General features: G+C 41.7%; 2 protein-coding genes across 2 annotated transcripts in view; both read right to left on the reverse strand.

The window, feature by feature from the left end:
• The window catches only part of LOC138176672 (elongin-B), a 497,250-nt gene that overhangs the window by 76,679 nt on the left and 398,654 nt on the right, over positions 1-21,917 (reverse strand). The window lies entirely within an intron of this gene.
• Positions 11,296-15,317, reverse strand: LOC138144179 (putative serine protease 45). Its single transcript, XM_069065485.1, has 7 exons — positions 15,260-15,317; positions 14,858-14,884; positions 14,389-14,548; positions 13,956-14,271; positions 13,609-13,771; positions 11,921-12,084; positions 11,296-11,719 (listed from the first exon to the last, which is right to left on the reverse strand). Exons 1-7 carry the CDS (start codon positions 15,315-15,317, stop codon positions 11,489-11,491), a joined length of 1,119 nt encoding a protein of 372 aa, XP_068921586.1. The 3' UTR covers positions 11,296-11,488.

Below are 21,917 nucleotides of genomic sequence, written 5' to 3' on the forward strand. Positions count from 1 at the left end.
GAGCCATAGAGAGAGACGCACCGAAAGAGACAGAGATGGAGAGAGATAAGACAGAGAGACACAGAGAGAGAGATAAAGAGAGAGACAGAGAGGAGGGAGATGGAGATAGACAATATACAAATATAGAGAGAAACAGAGGAAGCCAGAGATAAGGAGGGAAAAGGGTCAGGTGGGGAACTAGTGGGTCCCTCTCCTAGCTATAATCAAGTTTTTTAATTTGGTCTCTGTGGTTAATTCCCTAAAAACAATAGGATGGCAAAGCAAGAGCAGGGGGTGTGTCCTGGGTCAGGTCATTGCCAGCCTCAACCTTCACACTCCAAACCTCCCTTCTGCCTTCTTTCCTCCCACTAAAACAGGCTTGTTTCAGTTGAGTTCAGAAAGACTTTCCCTTGCCTCCCTCAGCCCACTGCTCCTCTCAGGATGGGAGGATAAGACCCTTCCTTTTTTTTTTTTTATGCTTTCGTTTTTTAAAAATTAATTTGTTTACTTTTAGTTTACAAGATTCAATTCCACAATTCCTTAAGTTTCACATTCTGTCCCCCTTCCTTCCCCCCTCCCCCATGGCAGCATACAGTCAAGTATAGGATCTGTAAATACTTTCACATTAGACATTAGTCAGGTTATAAAGATGGATTGTATCAGATGGAATGAAAAATGGTAAAGAGGACATAAAACCAAACAAGAAAAGGAAAAAGATCAGGTAGTTTGCTTCAATCTGGATACAAACTCAGTTCTTTCTAGCTCTTTCTCTGGATGTAGACATCTCTCTCCACCATGAGTCTTTTGGGATTGACTTATATCACTGCAATGCTGAGAAGAGTCCAGTCCACCAAAGTTGGTCATCACACATACGTTGTGTCTGTAATTGTGTACAAATTTCTTCTGGTTCTACTCTTCTCACTCAGCATCAGTTCCTATAAGCCTCTCCAGGTAAATATAAAGTCCATCTGGTCCTCGTTTTCTTATAGTACAATAGTATTCCATAACATGCATATATCACAACTTGTTCATCCATTCTCCAATTGATGGGCACCCCCTTGATTTCAAATTCTTTGTTACCACAAAAAGAGCTGTTATAAATATTTTTGTACATATGTATCTATCTCCCACTTCTATGATCTCTTTGGGATATAACCCTAGAAGTGGTATTGCTGGGTCAAAGTGTATCAAATTATTTATAGCCCTTTGGGCATAATTCCAGATTGCTCTCCAGAAAGGTTGGATCAGTTCATAACTCCACCAGCAATGCATTAGTGTTCCAATTTGCCCACATCCTCTCCAGCATTTGCATTTTCCTGTTTTGTCATCTTAGCCAATCTGACTGGTAAGATGTGGTACCTCAGAGTTGTTTTGATTTGCATTTCTCTAATCAATAGTGATTTAAAGCATTTCTTCATGTGCTTATAGATATCTTTAATTTCTTTCTCTGAAAACTGCCTGTTCATATCCTTTGACCATTTATTAATTGGGGAATGACTTGTATTCTTATAGATTTGACTCAATTCTTTGCATATTTTAGAAATGGGTCCTTTATCAGAGACATAGGTTGTAAAAATTCTTTTCCAATTTCCCACCTCCCTCTTAATCTTGGTTACATTGGCTTTGTTTGTACAGAAGCTTTTCAATTTAATGTAATCAAAATTCTCCATTTTGCATTTTATAATGCTCTCTAATTCTTGTTTAGTCATAAAGTCTTTCCCTCTCCACAAATCTGACAGGTAAACTATTCCTTGTTTTCCGAGATTGCTTACAGTATCAACCTTTATACCTAGATCATGCACCCATTTAGACTTGATTTTGGTATATGGTGTTAGATAATGGCCTATGCCCAGTTTCTGCCATACTGTATTCCAGTTTTCCCAGCAGTTTTTGTCAAATAGTGAGTTTTTATCCCCAAAACTGGGTCTTTGGGTTTATCAAACAATAGATTACTATAGTCATTGACTACTGATTCTCGTGTATACAATCTGTTCCATTGATCCACTACTCTATTCCTCAGCCAGTACCAAGTAGTTTTGAGGACTGCTGCTTTATAATACAGATTGAAATCTGGTATAGCTAGTCCACCTTCCCTAGCATTTCTTTTCATTAATTCCCTTGATATTCTGGACAGTTTATTCTTCCAAATGAATTTTGTTACTATTTTTTCTAGCTCTATAAAGTATTTTTTTTGGTACTAAATATATAATTTAATTTAGGTAAAATTGTCATTTTTATCATATTAGCTTGACCCAGCCATGAGCAACTGATATTTTTCCAATTAGTTAGATCTGACTTTATTTGTGTGAAAAGTGTTTTGTAGTTGTGATCATATAGGTCCTGTGTTTGTTTTGGCAGGTAGATTCCCAAATATTTTATAATGTCTACAGTAACTTTATTTATTTAAGCAATTGGGGTTAAGTAACTTGCTCAAGGTTACATGGCCAGGTGTTTCTGGGTGGGTGCTAAGTGTCTGAGCCTGGATTTGATCCCCAGGTCATCCCGACACTGGGGCCGGTGCTCTTACTTGCTGTGCTATTTGGCCTCCCCACTACAGTAACTTTAAATGGGATTTCTCTTTCTATCTCTTGCTGTTGAATTTCATTGGAAATATATAGGAATGCTGAGGATTTATGTGGGTTTATTTTATATCCTGCAACTTTGCCAAATTTATTTATTGTCTCAAGTAGTTTTTTACTTAATTCTCTAGGATTCTCTAAGTATATCATCATATCATCTGCAAAGAGTGATAGCTTGGTCTCTTCTTTGCCTAATTTGATTCCTTTGATTTCTTTTTCTTCTCTAATTGCTACTGCTAACATTTCTAGTACCAGATTGAATAAGAGAGGTGATAGTGGACACCCTTGTTTCACCCCTGATCTTATGGGAAATGCGTCTAGCTTATCCCCATTACATATAATATTTGCTGGTGGTTTTAAATAGATGCTACCTATTATTTTAAGGAAGGTTCCATTTATTCCTATACTTTCTAGTGTTTTTAATAGGAATGGATGTTTGTAATGCGAATGTAAATTTTAAAGATCTTCCCTGCCCCTAGGCTAAAGTGCACCAGAAGCCTGGGGATCGAGGCTTGTTTTTCAGTAGATACTTTTTGATTGGCCAGTGGGTCAATAAGGTTGTTACATTCTCTGAGCCAGGAGAACGCTATATAAGCCCTGATGTGTAGCTTTGTTTTGGGACTCACTTTGAGAAGTGTTCTGTGATTTGATCTGAATTCTGGGAAGCCGCTGTTGAGAGTCCCCCGGCTTTGAAAAACCCAGATGTGGAAACCCAGATGTTGACTGGGTATGGATGTAATGGTTGGACAGTTTGGAAAGCTGTCTACTTGATCTGTTAATGTCTTGATAATTCTGTCTGTATATTTTGAAGTTTGGGGTGCTGACCTTTTTCCCCTGAACAAGGTAAACGATATATGTCTGACTGATTAAAGTAAGCTTGTTAACCCATTTTGAGTTGCTTTCCTTTAACAAAGCAGATCCAAGAACCTGTGGTGGCGGCAAACCCTGAGGACACTTGGGGTGCTTGCTGCTACAATGTTGTAATTTATCAAAAGCCTTTTCTGCATCTATTGAGATAATCATGTGGTTTCTGCTAATTTTGTTGTTGATATGATCAATTATACTTATGGTTTTCCTAATATTAAACCATCCTTGCATTTCTGGAATAAATCCTACCTGATCAAAGTGTATTATTCTTGAGATAAGTTGCTGTAGTCTTTTTGCTAATATTTTATTTAAAATTTTTGCATCTATATTCATGAGGGAGATTGATAATTTTCTTTCTTTGTTTTATCTCTTCCTGATTTAGGTATCAGTACCATATTTGTGTCATAAAAAGAATTTGGTAGGACTCCTTCTTCACTAATTTTCCCAAATAGTGTGTAGCGTATTGGAATCAATTGTTCTTTAAATGTTTGATAGAATTCACTAGTAAATCCATCTAGCCCTGGAGATTTTTTCCTAGGGAGTTGACTGATGGCTTATTCAATTTCTTTTTCTGAGATGGGGTTATTTAAGTAATTTACTTCCTCTTCAGTTAATCTGGGCAACTTGTATTTTTGTATCCATTTTGTATCCATTTCCCTAAGATTGTCAAATTTATGTGCATACAATTGGGAAAATAATTCCTAATAATTGTTTGATTTCCTCTTCATTGAAGGTAGATTCACCCTTTTCATATTTGATACTCATAATTTGGTTTTCTTCTTTCTTTTTTTTTTTATCATATTGACTAAGGGTCTATCAATTTTATTGGTTTTTTCATAAAACCAGTTAATTCAATAGTTTTCTTAATTTCAATTTTATTAATCTCTCTGGTTTTCAATATTTCTAATTTAGTATTTAATTGGGGATTTTGAATTTGTTCTTTTTTTAGGTTTTTCAATTGCATGCCCAATTATTATCTGTTTCTTTCCCTCCTTCCCCTGTTAATGCTTATATTTTTTCTCCCCTTCTCCCTTCCCCTCCTTAATAGTTTTCCTTTTGACCACCGTCTCCCTCAGTATTCCCTTATCAGCCCCCCTCCCTTTTCCTCCCCTTTCCCCTTCTTCTCTCCCTACTAACCCCCCCCCTTTTTTAGCCCTTTCCCTCTCCTACTGCCTGTAGGATATTTTTATACTTAATGAAGTATGTTATTTCTTCTTCGAACCAAGAGTGAAAGGAACAAATCTCATGCGAAACTCCTCTCCCTCCTCTCTTTCCCTCTAATATAATACATTTTGCGTCTCTTCTCCATAGAGTCCTATGCTTAACTGGTTATTATTCCCTTCTTGCACCAGACCCAATGAGGGAAAAGCTCATATAATACTCATCTCCCTCCCTTCTTTTCCTCTGCTATATTGTTTTATGCTTCTTTGTGTGGCATAATTTACCCTTTTCTACTTCATTCATTCCTCTTCTTCCATTGCAGTCTCTTTGAAGCCCTAAATAAGATTTTTTTAAATCATCATTTTGTGTATTTTATACTCATACCCTCTACTTGTCTATAAACAGTTTGCTCTTATTAAATAACAGGGTGTGTGTGTGTGTGTGTGTGTGTGTTTTCCTTGTTTACCTTTCTATGTCACTCTTGCATCTTGTAATTGGAGGTTGAATTTTCCATTGAGCTCTGGCTTTTTCATCAGGAAGGTCTGGAAATCTGTTATATCGTTGAATGACCATCTCTTTGCCTGGAAGAATGTGTTCAGTATCGCTGGGTAGGTGATCCTTGGTTGTAACCCAAGCTCTTTTGCCTTCCGGAAAATTGTATTCCACTGCCTCCAATCTTTCAGTGTAGAGGCTGCCAAATACTGTGGGATCCTCACTGTGGTTCCTCGATATTTGAATTGTTTCTTTCTGGCCACTTGAAGTATTTTCTCTTTTACCTGGTAGCTCTTGAGTTTGGCCACAACATTTCAAGGACTTTTCAGTTTGGGATCTCTTTCAGGAGGTGTCTAGTGGATTCTCTCTATTTCTATTTTACCCTCAGGTTCTAGTATCTGAGGGCAATTTTCCTTAATGAGCTCTTGGAGAATAATGTCCAGGCTCATTTTTTTCATCATGATTTTCTGGTAGGCCTATGATTCTCAGATTATCTCTCCTGGATCTGTTTTCCAGGTCAGTTATTTTTCCATTGAGATATTTTATCTTTTTCTAATTTTTCATTCTTGTTGTTTTGTTTGACTAATTCTTGGTTCCTCATAGAGTTATTTGTTTCAATTTGGTTGATTCTAGTTTTTAGCAAATCATTTTCCTTGGTTAGTTTTTGGAGCTCCTTTTCCATATCATACATTTTTCTTTTTAAAGAGCTGTTTTCTTCATTATAATGTTTTTCTAATTCTGCAATTTTGATTTTAAAAGAATTATTCATTTTGTCTTCTATCTCTTTCATTTGGTTTTCAAAGTTCCTTTTGAGCTCATCTAGGAGAGCTTTCTGTGCTTGGGACCAGTTCCCTGTTGATGTTTCAGCTGGGGTCTCCCTCTGAGTTTGGTTCCTCCCTCTGAGGATAGTAGGACTCCAGAGTCTTTGTAGTCTGATATCTAACCATTTTGAGGCAGGGCCCTAGCCATACTCTTCCTCTAGGGTTCCCAAGCCTTTATTGTTGAGGGTTTTGCCCTGGGGCAATAGTTACTATGCTTTTTTTTTGGGGGGGGGGTGTTGGAGCAGGCAGGGTTTACTCTGCCGTCCTGGTCCTTGGAGGTCCTGATAGGGGCTTTTTTTTTTTTTAAATTTCTGGGCTATGGAGTGGTAGTCCCAGGAGTATTTGCTATCCCAGACAGGGGACCTGCATTTGGTTCTTACCTTGCTCTTTCCAGTCCCAGCCCTTTGGTGATAGGCCTGGTAGAGGCCCTTGGTTGGTGGGACGACTTGCCCCCAGTTGATCAGGCCTCCTCCTGGCCTGCCTCTGCGCGCCCAAGACCCTTTCTTTTACTGTTCATTTTGACCTTGTAAACATTGTAATGATGAGGTTTAGAGTTGGCAGAGATGGTTCAGGTGTGAAAGAATTCACTTAGACCTTCTCTGTAGCCATTGAGAGCTTTATTGATGCAGAGGCCTTATAGATCTCCTAGCAAGAAAGCTAAGTGAGACTGATATTTGGGGGAGTTATGCTTGTATAGAGGTTTCAGAATGATGATGTCATTTTAGAGGTTTTATGGGGGTTGAAGATTAGGGACAGGATGGAGAAGATGGATGACAGGATAGGAGACACAAGATAAGGGAGACAGGGGAAATTTTATGACCCAGGATGGGGGAGACAAGGAATTTTATGGTCCAGGATAAGGGGAAGGTTTTATGGTATTTTAAGATAAGGGGAAGAGACTAGGACACCTTCCAGTTAGAGAATAAACTAGGGGCTTCACAAAGTACTGGAAAAGCAACTCTTAACCCTTAAGGCTCTGTTTGTATCCTCAGTAAGATGGGGTTGGGGCAAGTGACCTGAAATTTGAGCACAAGCCTTGAAGAAAGCTAGGGATTGTAGGATGTAGAGCTGAGGAGTGAATGAATGTCAGACACTGTATTAGGGTAGTTTCTTTGCCCCCGAGGATTCGTCCTTGAGTCTAAGTTTGTCCACAGACTTGAGTAAAAGGAAATGAGTTCGTGCAAAGGGACTCAGGAATCCTGTCTGTAATTGTTGCAGGTTCCTGACTAGCCTGTCCATCTCCATTTTGAGCACCAAGCTGCCCTGGCCCTTTATGCTTCCTTTCCTCCGCCTCTGAAAACTTGGACCCTGGTCCCTAATCTGGATTTCTTACCTTTATTCAGGCCAGACCCTTGAATGTATCCATCCCTTCTGTGTTGAACCACAAGAGTGTCTGGAAGTTGCAAGTTCATTCCCTCTCCCCCTATCCCCTAGGCATACTGCATGGGGTGAACTCGAATCCAGCTCTCTATACAGTGGGATAATAGATTCAAACTGAAAAAGACCTTAGAGGTCATCCGGTGCAACCCTTCCTTTTTATAGATAAGGAAACTGAGACCCAAAGAGCTGAAATGATTTGCCCAAGGTCACACTGAGAGTAAATAGCAAAGTGAAGATTCAGACCCTGGTAGATGAGGTAATTGATTGCCTATGGGGTTAGGAGTGAGGAAAGAGTTGAAGCTTTGAATCAGTGTGACTAGAAGGATGGGGGTGCCCTTAACAGAAACCAGGACTTTTATTTCTTTATTTAAGTCCTTATTGATGGGTTTTTTTTGGCATCACTTCCATTTCAATATATCCTTTCTGTCTGTTCTCCCATATAATTATCCTCTATGACGAGAGAGGTGTTATGAGACCCCTTTCTTCCCCTGGTTAAAAACAGTTCATCATTTTAATAGCAAAAGTTTCTTTTAAAGAACTTGTTTATATTTTCCCCCATTTATCTCTCCTTTTTCTACTCCAAAAGATCTAACCCTTCTAATAGATAATATATTTTTAAAAAAGAATAAACAGGAAAAAACCCCAGTAAAACAGATCAATACATCAAAAAAAAAAATCTGACAATATATGCAACGTTCCACACATTTGAAAAAAAGTGATAATTTTGTTTCTTCATTGCCTGTGCTTCTTTCCTCAATTTCTTTTTCATGCTATTGTTACAACTAACATTTCTAGCACCATCCCAGTTAGTAGTGATAAGGCTGTCCTTGCTTCACCCCTATGATTTTAATGTAAAGACCTCTAGTTAATCTCTAGTACAGATCATACAGGTCATGTGTTTCTGTAACTCCTGGTCCCCTATCCCTTCTCTGAAGGTGTTCAGTGTCCTCACTTGGCCCTTTATCTTCTCACTGCCCTCCCTTGACAGTATCCAGTCTTCTGGTTCTTTTCCCCACCCCCAATCCCATTTAACCTGTTCTCAGATAAAGTTTAATTAAGAAACTCAGCAAGAATTTTAATGGATTACCTCATGAATATAGTACATACTGTAGCAATGTCTCACTCACTGAGTTGCAGGCACTTGCTCCTGTCTGGATTCCTGAATCTTTAGGAGCCCAAGAAGACCCAGAAGTTCTAGCCTGAGGGTCAAGTCTATGGTAAAGGGAACTGGGTCCCTGATGATAGTCAGTGATTTGGGGGCCTTTTAAAGAGGGCAGAGGCAAAACTTTGTGCTAGTCTTTCAGGGTTTGAGCAGAGAAGTTATTGAAGGAGGATCTAACCAGAGGAGCTTTGGGCTCCCCAGCACTTGCCTATGAAGGTAGACTAAAGGTGAAGGTAGACTTGGTGAAGGGATGGAAAGTCTAGGGAAACTAGGCACACAGCAGGAATTCCTGGGTTGAATCTAAGGTATGGGGCAAATATAGATTCAGTGAGGAGCATTTAGGAAGATGGACATATCTAGGTTCAGTGTGAGGTATGGGCAGATGGGAATGCCCCCTCCCCTCCACCTACCTCTTACATGAATGATCTTATTTCTAGCAAGGGCAGTGTGATTGCTTCATTATAATTGAAAATCCTTATGTAAATCTTGTGATAAAGTAATAGGTGACGATGCTTAAAGTGAAGGAATGAATGAGGGCACCTTTGTAAATGCTTCTGAGTTGTGGTATTTTCACTCATCCTTTAGGATATTTATTTTGTAAACCGTAGGCGGCATGTGATCAACCATGACACGCAGATCAAGTGAAGGAATTAGTATCATTCTATACATCAAGTGTCAGTAAAGCTCAGTTTCTTTCTATTGCCAAACTCAACCCAGCCAATCCTAGAGCTGGATGGGAACTGCCATTTCAAATGTCCCCAACTACTTCATTAAGCCTATATTAGTCTCTGCTGCCACTGTTGCCCAGCCTCTAGGGAGACAGGAAATAGATTGGGACTGTCACTGGCAACATAGAATATCCTTTACCAGAGAACAACTTTGAAAGGAACAGGGGAAACCTTTATGCTCTTTTTCTTCCCACACACCTATTCTGTGTGCTACAGTGCACAGAGCTTTCTCTGACTTTAGAATCAAAGGACCTGGATTAAAATCCAGGAGTTATGTACATAATAGACACATAATAAATGACTGATGAATGAAACTTAATTGGAACCAGGGTACCCACAGACAAGAGTGATATCATAAATGCAGCAGGTAATTAGGGAATGGAGTGCAGCAGATCTCTGAATTCAAGACACCTAATTGGCCTAGAAATCACATGGTCAGAACAGAGAAGGTCAGATTGTAGTCAAGTGGAAGCCACCTTGCCGAAAGAGGCATTTGTTTAAGTGGGCACAGACTGAGTTGCACCAGTTCCCTGGAGACCCTCGGTCCCTTTATAGCAGACAGGGCTGTTCTGCAGTTAGTCCTTCCCCTGATGTGCTGAGATTATTGGCAGGGTCTAGCCTGGGGGAATTCTTTTCAGTGCTCTCCATACTTCCCACCTCAGTCAAAGTCTATCTTCGCACTGTCCTTGTCACCTGCCATGCATCATCCTCATCTTTTCATCCATGCTGACTTTGTCCCCTTTCCAGCTCTTTATCCTGGGAGTCCCTGCTTAAATCCAATCTCTTCCATATTGCCTTGTCCTATAGTCCTATACATAGTCATCTTTCTTGTCATTTCCAGCTCCCCACCTTTGTTCTCAAAAAGCAGGGTCAGGCCATGGCTGGTGTGCTATGTCTGGAGCAGGGTGAGAATGAAATGGATGGATGTCAATTTAATGGAATATAAGATCTTCCCTGTCCATTAATAGGCCTAGGTGACTACATATGCCCCTTTTCCCCCCTTGGAACAGGAACTGTGTTCCCAGGTCTAAAGGTACACAGTTATTTCAATCACAGATCCTTTGCTAAGTCACATAGAGCCCATGAAGTGATTTAGGGAGATTTATATTGCCTTGGGGGAGGAACTTGCCTAAGGGGAAGCTTACTTAGGGAGAAGCTTATTTAGAGGTAAGGCTTGCTTGCAGGAAGGCTTTCACACCTTTTGGCACTGGGCCAATTAGGCACTGAGTCACATGGGTTGTGATGCCTTCTGGCTCTGAGCCTATTAGTTGAAAACTATATATACTGGGAGGTTGGTATTTTACTTTGGGGCTCACTCATGGGAAGAATGTTTCTTTGTGATTTGGCCAGACAAGACTCTGGGTAGCCCTTTTTAAGGAGCCCCCTGGCTTTGTGAACTCAGATATTGGCATTTCCTGGTCTGGTGATTAGGTATCTATTACTCTGTTTAGACAGTTGGAGGCCTGTCTATTGGATTCTTTCTTGGATACTCACTTCTCTCTAATTACATATCTCTACTTAAAGTAAGATTGTTGACCTCTTTGAAGCTATCTTTCCTTTAGAAAAACAGATCAAAGAACCTGTGCTAGCAGCCTACCCTGTATGCTAGTGTCATTGCTACTACAATGGAAAAGGGAAAAGTTTAGTCCTTACCGAGCTTCAGTCCTGCCATGGTGGAAAGGGAAGAAGAGGGACCAGGTTTCCACCTTACTCCCTCCTTTCCTCTCTGATTACTTCCTACCCCCTGTAGCTACCTACAATGGTGGTGTTTTTGCTCTTGTATATTTTCAAATTCTACTGCCACAGGCTCATATGGGGGTTCTATTTTTGCAGTTGGATCAATTCTCTTGCCTCTAGCACAAGGCCCATTTGAAACTATTTTGAAGGATTCCCCTATTCCCCTAAATGAATCCTGGGTCATCTTGCAAAAGAGCCTATATTCCAATACTATTGCTTGGCCATCACACAGTCTTGACTTAGTCTCCCCTCCCAAAATTCTCACCACTGATACCTTGCTTTCTCCTTAGGTTTGGGAACTCCCCCAAGTTCTGCCCCTATACTCCCAAACAGGAAATTATCATCAGTATAATCAGCGTTAAAATCAATAATATTTTATTGCCATTGTAAGCCACTCTCCAAAAGGACCTCCTGGAAGAAAGACAAATGGTCCTGACAATCTCCCCACCCCCACCCTCATTTTCACCACTTATTTCTCTGAACCTGGTATGCAGTTTCCCCATCCCAGTGAGTAAAGGAGGTAAGAGCCCTGGATATGGCTGTACTTAGCCAAGCCTCAAGGAGGAAAAACTAAAAATGTGTTCAGAAGGGCTCTAGAAGAGCCTGGGGTAGGAGCAAGGCAAGGAGAAGTAACTTGAATGGACTCAGGGTGGTGGTGCTATTGATTACTTTATCAATCCAGGCACTATAGAGGGCAATGCTGGTGAAAGTCTTGGTCTTGATTCCTGCCATACAGCCATGGTCCCAGTTCATGATCCCAAACTGGTAATAGACATTCTGAATCCGACATATTAGGGGGCCACCTTGGTCACCCTGGGGAAAGAAGAAAGGCCAGTGAGGAAGAAATTGGTTGTGGTGAGACTTCTAGGTCTATGAAATAGGGAAGCTTAAGTCCAGTGTGAATTCTTAGGGTTGGTAATACCTGGATCCAGCATAGGGTACTGGGGATACCTGGGTTTCTTTGGGGTCATTCGGCAAACAGGAATGGCTGAGTCTTACTGGGCTGTCTCTTACCACACATCTTTCAGCTGGATAAAGTGGCATGAGTATACAAAGCACATCATTCCGGTAGGTGTCAGAGTTCGGGAAACTCTGGTAGGGATCTTGGACATTTTCACACCTATCTAAGTCAGTGATTTTCACTCTTGCCTCCCGAAGTTCCATGGAACCTTCTAGGGCTAAAGAAACATGACAAAAAAAAGAGAAAAGAAACATGACAAAAAGACATCAGTGTTAAAATAAGGGACATTGAGAAGTAACAAACAGGCTATTGTCAATTCTTGTGTAGCTTAATGTCAATCTTAATTGGTGCTCATAATTAAGGAGTACAGAGTGGCCTAGATAGCCATGCCTCCTGGCCTCCCCACATCTGCTCCTGTGGTGCCCACTCAATCGCCACTCCATTTTTTTTTTTTATGCTGGGATTCCCAACTTCTTCCATGTTGCCTTCCTCTATAGACTTTCTCCAAATCCAGGGAAAAAACCCCCCACAAAAAACAGGTGTTCCTTTGTAGCTCTAGAGGCATTGGCCTTTTGTGTGGGTTTGCCTGAGGTTCTGGGAATCAGAATATCATAGACAAAACAGTGAAACCACAGAATACAAGTCTAAATGCCACATCCTGGCATTTAAGACCCTTCTCAGTCAGCTCCCATTCCACCTTTCCATCCTTGTGCTCTAATATGGACGTTCTTTCCCCAGTCAAGTCAGTCTTCTTATTGTCCCTAAGCTATGCTTCTGTGGCCCACCTTTGCTCATGCCGTGTCCACTTTGCCACCTCTCCATCTCTTTATCTTGGGAATTACAGCTTCAGTCCAATCCCTTCCAAAGCTCTTTACAGAGTGATTTCTCTCCTTGGAATGTGCTGTTGACATCACTTATATTACTTTTGGTATGTGGAATCCTACCTAATATGTCTAGTCTCTCCAGTGAAATGGAAGTTTCTTAGTGGCAAGGCTTTTTTCTTATATCTCTTTGTACTGAGTATCTTGCACAGGGTTGGGAAGGTGACATCTTTTCTAGATAAGAATCATGGATATCGTTTTCAAGTTTGCAAGGACTTTCTATACACTATAGAGAAATGTCCTAGGGTAATGTCAAAGTGTTTGACTGAATTGACAGATTCTGCCTTTGACATTTCTGATTCTAGAGTTAGAGCTGGAAGGGAACTTAGAGGTAACTGAGGACAATCCCCTTATTTTTACAAATGAGGAGACTGAGGCCCTCAGAAGTTAAGTAACTTGCCCAGGATCACATGGCTAGTAAGTGGCTGAGACAAGATTCAAATCCAGGTCTTTCTGACTTCAAGCCCAACACCCTACTCACTATACCATGTTGCCTCTTAATTTGCTGTGTGACTGGGCAAATCACAATCTCTTTCTGAGCCTCAGTTACATCATCTGTAAAATGGGGATCCTAATAGCACCTACCTCACAAGGCTGGTGTAAGGATTGAATGAGATAATTTATATAACATTCTTGGCAAACCTTAAAACACTCTATGAACATGAACTCTTATTATCTCACTTGTGCATCACAACATCATACAGTTACTGCTGGTATTATTATCCCCCTGTACTCCAGAATAATTGTCCCCATTTTACAGATGAATGAACAGAGCCTTAGAGACAGCGTGTCGTATTAGAGTTAGCAACTGAACCCAAGTTTTCCTTCCGTGAGGTTTTATACCACTCTCTCTGATTTGCTGTCTTTTCTTCCCACTAGTTTACAAAACACCAGTTTGAATTGAACTGATGTCCTTCTCCAAAGTCCCTGATAGATCCCAGTTTCCTGGGATGGGGATGATGCTTTGAAATTCTGTTTAAGATGTCTTGTTCTTGCAGTATCTGTAAGGATCCAGGGAGTAAACTAAAGAGTAAACAAATAAATGGGACCTCTCCCCTGAGAAGTTTTGGGAGCAAAAGAGGGAATGGCTGGTGCCAAGCAGTGGAAATCCAAGGCCCTCCCAGATTGATGGCAGTGGGCTTGGTCTCCCTCGTGAGGGAGATGCGGCTGACTTTTCAGTGGCGTCATCCAAGTAAAATAGTCCTACCACCCTTAGACAGGACTTACCTGGAGATTCTCCTAATTTTCCCCATCCTGTTATCCAGCACTGTCTGATTGATTTCAGTTCCCAGGGTCCTAGTGGGACGCAGACAGGTGAAACATGTCTTCGGTATGGGATTTTTTGGTTCAGCTTTAATAAGGCAATGTCTCCAAACTGGTAGGGAGCATAATCAGACCTAATGTAGATTTTAGCCAACCCGGGGTAATGTTCTTGGTCCTTCAGAAATGAGGCCAGGAAACGAGTGGTTGGGTAGGCATAGATGGAACCAATCATCACACGGTAATCCCTAGTGTTATTGGACCTGGTAGAAAAGAGAGCAGATACAGGAGGGCCTTCAAGTCAGCAGAGGGCCTCCATTGTTGACCCCCACAGGTCCATCTTGGCGTTCCTCCAGCCCCGCCCCTAAGGAAGCACTCACAATCGGAAGCAGCTCGCAGCCGTTATCATCCACTGGGCCTCGATGAGGGTGGCACCACACCAGTGCTTGCCCTTATACCGCAGACTAGCTTGCCACGGCCACCGTCCACGCCGGGGTTCTATAGCGAAATCTCGGGGTCTGAGCTTGGGACGTCCACATACTGTGGAGGGAAGTCAAGGTCTCCTAAAGACAGGCCAACTGCCCTGCCCCACCACCTTCTAATTCCTAGCCAACCCCATCTGAGGAGCCAGACATTCTGGCTCTGTTTTTAGTGGGCACGGCCCACCCATAGCAAGGACTAGACCTCCCTTTCTTCTGAAGCCCCAGGCTTCCTCCCCCTACATTCCACTTCCTCCCATCCCTTACCTGATACCTGTTCCAATGCCAGGATACACATCCGTCTACTCTCCTCCCTTCATCTACTTTCTTTGTTTTCGAAAATTTTAGATTTCTGGACCCCGATCCTTACCTTCATACAAATCTCTATCTCGATCATCTGGCAGAGGGGGCAATAGAGAGAACAGAAAGTTGTTATTGGCCACACACTTGTCTCAGGGACAAAATGTGTGTGTGTGTGTGTAAGATTTACATTGGGAATTGGGTTCTTCCCTCAAACGTTGTGGGGGGAGGTCACTGCAGCCCTCAGCTCTACCCCCTTACACTTTGGGGGGTCACTGCTTCCCTCAGCTCTGCCCCCCTATACTTGGGGGTCACTATGGCCCTTGGCTCTGTCACCCCACACTTGGGAGTCACTGTGGCCCTCGGCTCTGCCCCCTACACTTGGGGGTCACCGCGGCCCTCAGCTCTGCCCCCCCCTACACTGGGGGGGGTCACTACGGCCCTCAGCTCTGCCCTGGCCCTCCCTACTCACAGGCATGGTCTGTCTGCAGCAGCAGGGACAGCAGGAGGGCCAGGTGGGCCCAGGCCATCTTGTCCTCGCAGGGCTCTCCTCCCCTCAGCTCTGGACTGCCCTCTGGCGCCCCCTACAGGTCCGGCGGCTTGCTGAGCCTGGAGCCGGGGTGGGGGAGGGGTGGGGCAGGGGCCTCCCTGCTGCCTGGGGCTGGGGACAAAGCAGGGGGCTGGGCCCCAAAGTCTGGGTCCGGGCACAGGCTTCAGGCCGGCCCCAGCCTTCCCAACTGTCTGCCCAGTCTGCAGGCTCAGCACCCAGCCTGTTCTGCCCCCCCGGGGGTGGCAGCGCCTGCCTCTCCTCAGGAGGGTGCTGCTAAGGGGCTCATAATTGCACCCGCTCCGTTTCCAACACTGACATCTTCTCACGTTTGCACTACCCACACACCATCCAGCCCTGACTTCCAGGGCCCAGCACAGCTCTCCCGAGCAGAGCCGAGCCAGGATCCCTGAACTGGGCTCCCCAGACACCACTGGCGAGAGCAGGAACAGCCCGGCCAAGGCAAGCGGGCCGCAGCGGCTACAGAAAGGCCCGACCGCAGGCAGAGCTGGGAGAGAGGCTGGAGCCAGGCCTGAGAATCCTTAATGGCTAGGATAAATTACCCTACTTTAAAAATATTATTTATGATGTGTATATTCTAGTCTATCTCATCATATGTTATATAATATGTTGCTACATTACATTGCTTTGCATTATATTATATCATATTTCATATCATGTCATATCACACCACACGACATCTTACATTACATTACATTATATTATGTTATGTTATAGCATATCATATTATATTATCTTAGTTATATTATATTATTTCCGCGTTTCACCCAGAAGACAGGCCTCCCACACTGATCTCCATGGGAACTTTGGCCTGCTCTGCTTCTGACCTGAGCACATTTGCCCCTCCTCAGCCCACCTGGTTGCGCTGTCCCAAGGGTTCACCACACTGACAACAGGCTTGGTGTGGACAACTGATCGGTTTATCCCACTAAAGCTCAGAAGTCCCAGCCTCTAGAGATCCGCCAATCTCAGTTTGTTTCCCTTAGTAGCTGGAATTACAAGTGTGTAACACAATGCCTGGTTATTTTATTTTTCAGGAAAGTTTTATGGGTGCCTTTGGTTTGTACTTCTAAGCCCTCTTTTATAACAAAGAAAAACAACTGACCTTGTGACAATTACTTGGAAGTCAGGTTCCTTTTTAATGCGCCTTTTTATTTCTATTATTATAGTCACTATATCTGCTCTTCTGATTTCTTTCTGGCTGTTTTTTCATTTTTCACCTGGCTGTACCACTTCGGGATTTCTCTGATTGACTTTTCCACCATGCTCCAGGAAGCTCATTAATGGGATAACATCTTCCTTTTGCAAGATTTCATCAACCTTAGGGCTCTCCTTCATCACTGCTCTCTATCTCTCTGACTGGAGGGTGGGGCCATGAACTCCAAAGTTCAGACATCTCATTTCTCACCTGGCTTCACTGTTTGGGACTTGTCTGACAGACTTGTCTACCATACCCCCAAGTCAGGTACCTTTTCTTCCTCTATCTCCTCTTCCGTTTTTTAGCCTCCTTTGGTGTTTTGGCTTCCCTCATTAGATTGCAAACTCCTTGAAGGTAGGGACTGTTTTTTTTTTCCCCTTATTTGTATCCCTAGAATTTAGTACAGTGCTGGGCATATAGTAGGTACTTAATAAATGCTTATAGACTGACTGACTGGTTCTGCTTATTTTTACTCTGTATCAGTTTATATCTATCTTCCCATACTCTGAATTTTTCATACAAAAATTTTACTGTACAATAATATTCCATTATATGCATATACTACATATCTAGTCCCTCCACAACTGATGGGCAGCCAGTTCGTTTCCAGTACCTTGTTTCAACAAAAAGTGTTGCTGTGAATATTTTGCTTTAAATGGGGCCTTTTGTTCTGTCTTTGACCTCCTTAGGATATATACTCAGTAGAGGGATTGCTGGGTTAAAGGGTAAGGACAGTGTAGATACTTTTCTCAGATGATTCCATTTTGTTCTCCAGAATGGCTGAACTGATTCAAAGCTCTCCCACAGGTGTATCAGCATGCCTGTTTTACTGTAGCCCCTTCAACACTGTCCATTTCCAGTTTCTGTCATCTTTGTCAATTTGCTGAGTGTTAGGTGAAACCTGAGTTTTTTTAATTTGCATTTATCTTATTAATGTTTCAGAGCATATTTCATATAGTCATTGACAATTTGCAATTCTTATGTTAAAAATTATTCATTTCCTTTGACCACTTATCTACAGGGTAATATATCTTGGGCTTATATATTTGTGTTAATTCCTAATATATCTTCAATATCAGACTTATCAGAGATGATTAATGCAGATTTTTCCCTCCATTCAACAGTGTCTCCTATTCTATCTACATGGATTTTCTTTGTGCAAAAATTTAAAAATTTAAAAAACCCCTTGTTTAGACAGTAATATTCTCTCTGGCTATAGTTTGTGAAAGATATACACTTTTGTTCCAACAGTATAGTTAAAATTTTTTTTAACCAGTTACCAAACAGTTTTGATGATTATTATTTACAATATAATTTGAGGCATGGGAATTCTATTGTCTCTTTTTATCTTTTTTTTTTCCTTTCAATTAACATGTATTCATTGTAGGTTTACTAAGTGCCAGCACTGTGCTAAATCCTGGAGATTATAGACCTCTCCCCAAACCATTTTGAACCCCCAACACCTGAGAAAGGCCTAAAACCTGATTGGCCAATCAGGAGAGGCATTCTGGCCCACTCTGAGCTTAATCTACCATAATACTTTGCAATTCTCTGGCATAATAAACCTGCCTTGCTCTCTGAGTGAATGCAAAATGTCCCTTCCTGTGTCAACACTACAAGGCCAGGTGAAGTGGACCAGAGCATTCTTCTGTTAATGACTTCCAGGAACAAGGTACCTTGACCATGCACTACCTTGAAAAATGGGTCTTTTCTTATTTTAATATTTTATGGACATGTACTATATTATGTCATGTTAATGTTATAGGAAACACAGATATCCTGGGTTGTAATTTCAATTGACACTTTGTCAACTCTCTTATCATATTGTGCTTACAACCTATTCAATTAAGAAAATTTTCATACTATGGTTAAACATATATGGAGATAATAAATTTGAGTGACAGACATGCTGATTGTGATTGCTCTAAAACATTTAAGGATTTTCATTCTTTTATCAGACAGAATTTAAGTTTTTTTTCTTTTTAAAAATTAAAAATATTTTATTTTTCTCCAATTACATGGAAAAACGCATTCTAACCTTTGTTTTAAAATTTTGAGTTCAAAATTCTTTCCCTTTCTCCCTTCTCTCCCTGCCCCCATTGAGAAGGCAAACAATTTGATATAGGTTATACATGTGCAGTCATATGAAACACATTTCCATGTTAGTCATGTGAAAGAAAACAGACAAAAAACCCTAAAAATAAAGAAAAAGTATACTTCCATCTTCATTCTGACTCAGTTAGAATTTAAGTTTTGACTCCACGTGTGTACATGTAAGCTAGCTTTAAGGGAATAAACAATATGAATTTATATATTTATATATAACCTAACCTTTTAATTTATATACAACCTAATTCATGTATAATCTAACCTTATAACCTAGCCTCTTTTAACCAAACTTTGAGGTTGACAAGTTATAAAAAAAAGATAAAATAGTACCTCTCCTTAAGGAGCTTATATTTTTAATGGGAAAGACAATGTTCTCACACACACATACACACATATACGTTTATATATAGAACATATACAAAATTAAATGCTAGGTAGTTTTTAAAGGGGATATATTAGCCATTGGCGGGAAGTAAAGGGACCAGGAAAAGCTTCGTGAAGAAGGCCATTAGTTTCCCTAAGTCTTGAAGGAAAGCCAGAATTCTAAGGAGGTAGTGTTGAAAAGGGAGGACATTTTAGGCACAGGGCCACATGGCCTCAGAGGGGAGGAGTGTCCAAAGCATCTTCTCATGTGGTACCATCTCTTAGTGGTGCCAGATGCTGAGTGCACCAGAATAAACTGAAAGTGAGAATGACCAAAAGGGTCATCCCCTAGGTTCGACTCAGCCATTTTGAAGATGTTCCTAGTTCTGATTACAGAACCCCCCTAACCATGTTGTTAGCAGATGTAATGGGAATGCAAATTTGGAAGATCTTCCCTGCCCCTAGGCTAAAGTGCACCATAAGCCTGGGGTGGGAGGCTTGTTTTTCAGTAGATACTTTTTGATTGGCCAGTGGGTCAATAAGGTTGTTACATTCTCTGAGCCAGGAGAAGGCTATATAAGCCCTGATGTGAGGCTTTGTTTTGGGGGCTCACTTTGAGAAGTGTTCTGTGATTTGATATGGATTCTGGGAAGCTGTTGTCTGGAGGCCCCCCCCACTTTGAAAAACCCAGATGTTGAAACCCAGATGTTGATTGGGTATGGATGTAATGGCTGGACAGTTTGGAAAGCTGTCTACTTGATCTGTTTCTGTCTTGATAATTCTGCCTGTATACTTTGAAGTTCGGGGTGCTGACCTTTTTCCCCTGAACAAGGTAAACGATATATGTCTGACTGATTAAAGTAAGCTTGTTAACCCATTTTGTGTTGCTTTCCTTTATCAAAGCAGATCCAAGAACCTGTGGTGGCAGCAAACCCTGAGGACGCTTAGGGTACTTGCTGCTACAGCAGACCAGAACCAGTTATAGAATAGCCATACATATTCCACATTCTCTTCAAGGCCTGTATTATCACAGCTCTCCACAAAGTGGTCCCCTCAGCTTCTCCATGTAGGAGAGATGTCATCCCAGGCACACTCTGGGTGTGTTCTACTTCAAACAGAAAGGGCTCATCAGAAGGCCTTAACCAACACTTAAGTTGCAAGATGTTATCTGTTGTGCTCTCCTGGGAGATGGAGACAATTTCATGGGGCTAAAGAAGAGATCCTTCACATTCACCTCGGAACTGCATTGTTCACAAAATCTGGATCTCCTGGTTAACCAGGCCTGACTCTTTAGGCCTTCCACATTCAGTATGACCCTATCAGTAAGCCCTCTCTCCCCCAAAGTGGCAGAATTGCTGGAAGCATTACCTAATAACTAATTTAGGAACACCACCCTCTTGAATTTATAAGGTTACCTTTTGGGAAAGAAATACAAAACAGTAGAGGTGGCCAGGGACTTTAGGTTCTGTCTCAGGCTTTATCAAGCACATTATTTTCCATTCCATATACTCCAGCTATAGATGCCATGGTTGCTGGGCCTCCAGGAGAGAACAAAAATCTCCCCCCACCTCTTCCCTCCATCCTTCCCAATATTTTTCAACAAGAGTTCATTACCTCTGGTGCTGAATGTCCCCTTAACACAAGCCTCAGTCATAAGGACACATAAGGACCAGTAAGGGATCATTGTGTCATTTCAGCAAAGTGAAGTACCTTTCTGTCAATAAGAGGATGGCACGCATCTCCATGGAACCAGAGCGTGTGCTCGGTTCCATGGGATCATCCTCCTCTTTTAGCAGATTAAAGGATCCCCTCTCCCCCACTATACATACACCTCCCAATTTTAATTGGTAAAGGCTAGATTATAAATCAGCTCTTGACTATCTTCCTCCTAAATACTAAACAGCTCTAGGGTTTTAGATTCCCCAGTTTTTATATCCTCAGCCCCTTTTATTCTCCCATGTATATGGTGGACTGAGAAAAAGCAGGTTGAACCCAAGAGGGCAAAGTCATTATCTCCTCATTTTTTAAAACCACATTCCTGGGCTTTCCACATGCAGCTGTAGCCAGCCAAAGTTTCAGAGGAGCTTCAGGCCCTCTTTTACATATAAACCCTATATTAAGTTATGTCCCAGATATTTTGTGCATTTTAAAGTTATTTTGCATTGGAAGGATTTGCATTTTATCTAGCTAGCAAGTACTGAAGATACTTGAACAGGGAATTAATTTGATCAGATGTGTGCTTTAGGAAGATTATTTTGCTAGGAGTGTGAAAGCTATATATAGAGAAAGCAGAGACTGGAGATGGGGAGACCAGAGAGGAAGCTATTACAATACTGTAGGCTAGAGGTTTACATTTTTTCCATTTTATTATTATGAACTTGACAAACACAAGCATTTTCCTGTTCAAAGAACAGAAAAAAGAGAACTGCATATGAAACTGTGTCTATTGAGTAAACATAGCTTGATTTTTTTTAGTATACTTCAGATTTCAGATGATGGTCCTAATCATTGCCCTTTTCTTCTATGTCCCCTTCTAAACTTCCTTCTCTCTTCTGTGTATGTTTTAAATGATTCATTGATTTCTTTCTGTAGTGGAGATTGAACTGATCTCTATGGGTTATCTCAGGGAGTGCGTACCCAGAGTTGACTTCCAAACTTCCAAGGACTCCAGCTACATGGTGATTTAACACACGGACCCTTTGGGGATATCAGGTTTTCTGGTTGTTTCTGGCTGCCAATTGTTATAATGCTGAAAATCCAAAGTGGTCACTTGACCCTTCCCCACCCCACGCCTGCAGCAGGGCTTGATGTTGCAGCAACAACCAAAAGGAGACCCTTCCCCACCCCACGCCTGCAGCAGGGCGCGGTGTTGCAGCAACAACCAAGAGGAGA

The sequence above is a fragment of the Petaurus breviceps genome, unplaced genomic scaffold, assembly GCF_028583685.1.
Source record: "Petaurus breviceps papuanus isolate PSGF00001 unplaced genomic scaffold, PetGlider_PUasm1.0 138, whole genome shotgun sequence".
In the NCBI taxonomy this organism is placed as follows: Eukaryota; Metazoa; Chordata; class Mammalia; order Diprotodontia; family Petauridae; genus Petaurus; species Petaurus breviceps.

Bases quoted from the DNA above. Each gene is read 5' to 3' on its own strand.
- LOC138144179 (XM_069065485.1), bottom strand. From the start codon at position 15,317: ATGGCCTGGGCCCACCTGGCCCTCCTGCTGTCCCTGCTGCTGCAGACA. The intron at 12,085-13,608 runs GCAAATCAGAGA...ATGTTTCTTTAG, and splicing joins ACTAGTGGGAAGAAAAGACA to CCCTAGAAGGTTCCATGGAA. The intron at 11,720-11,920 runs GTAAGAGACAGC...TTCTTTCCCCAG, and splicing joins ATCCAGCTGAAAGATGTGTG to GGTGACCAAGGTGGCCCCCT.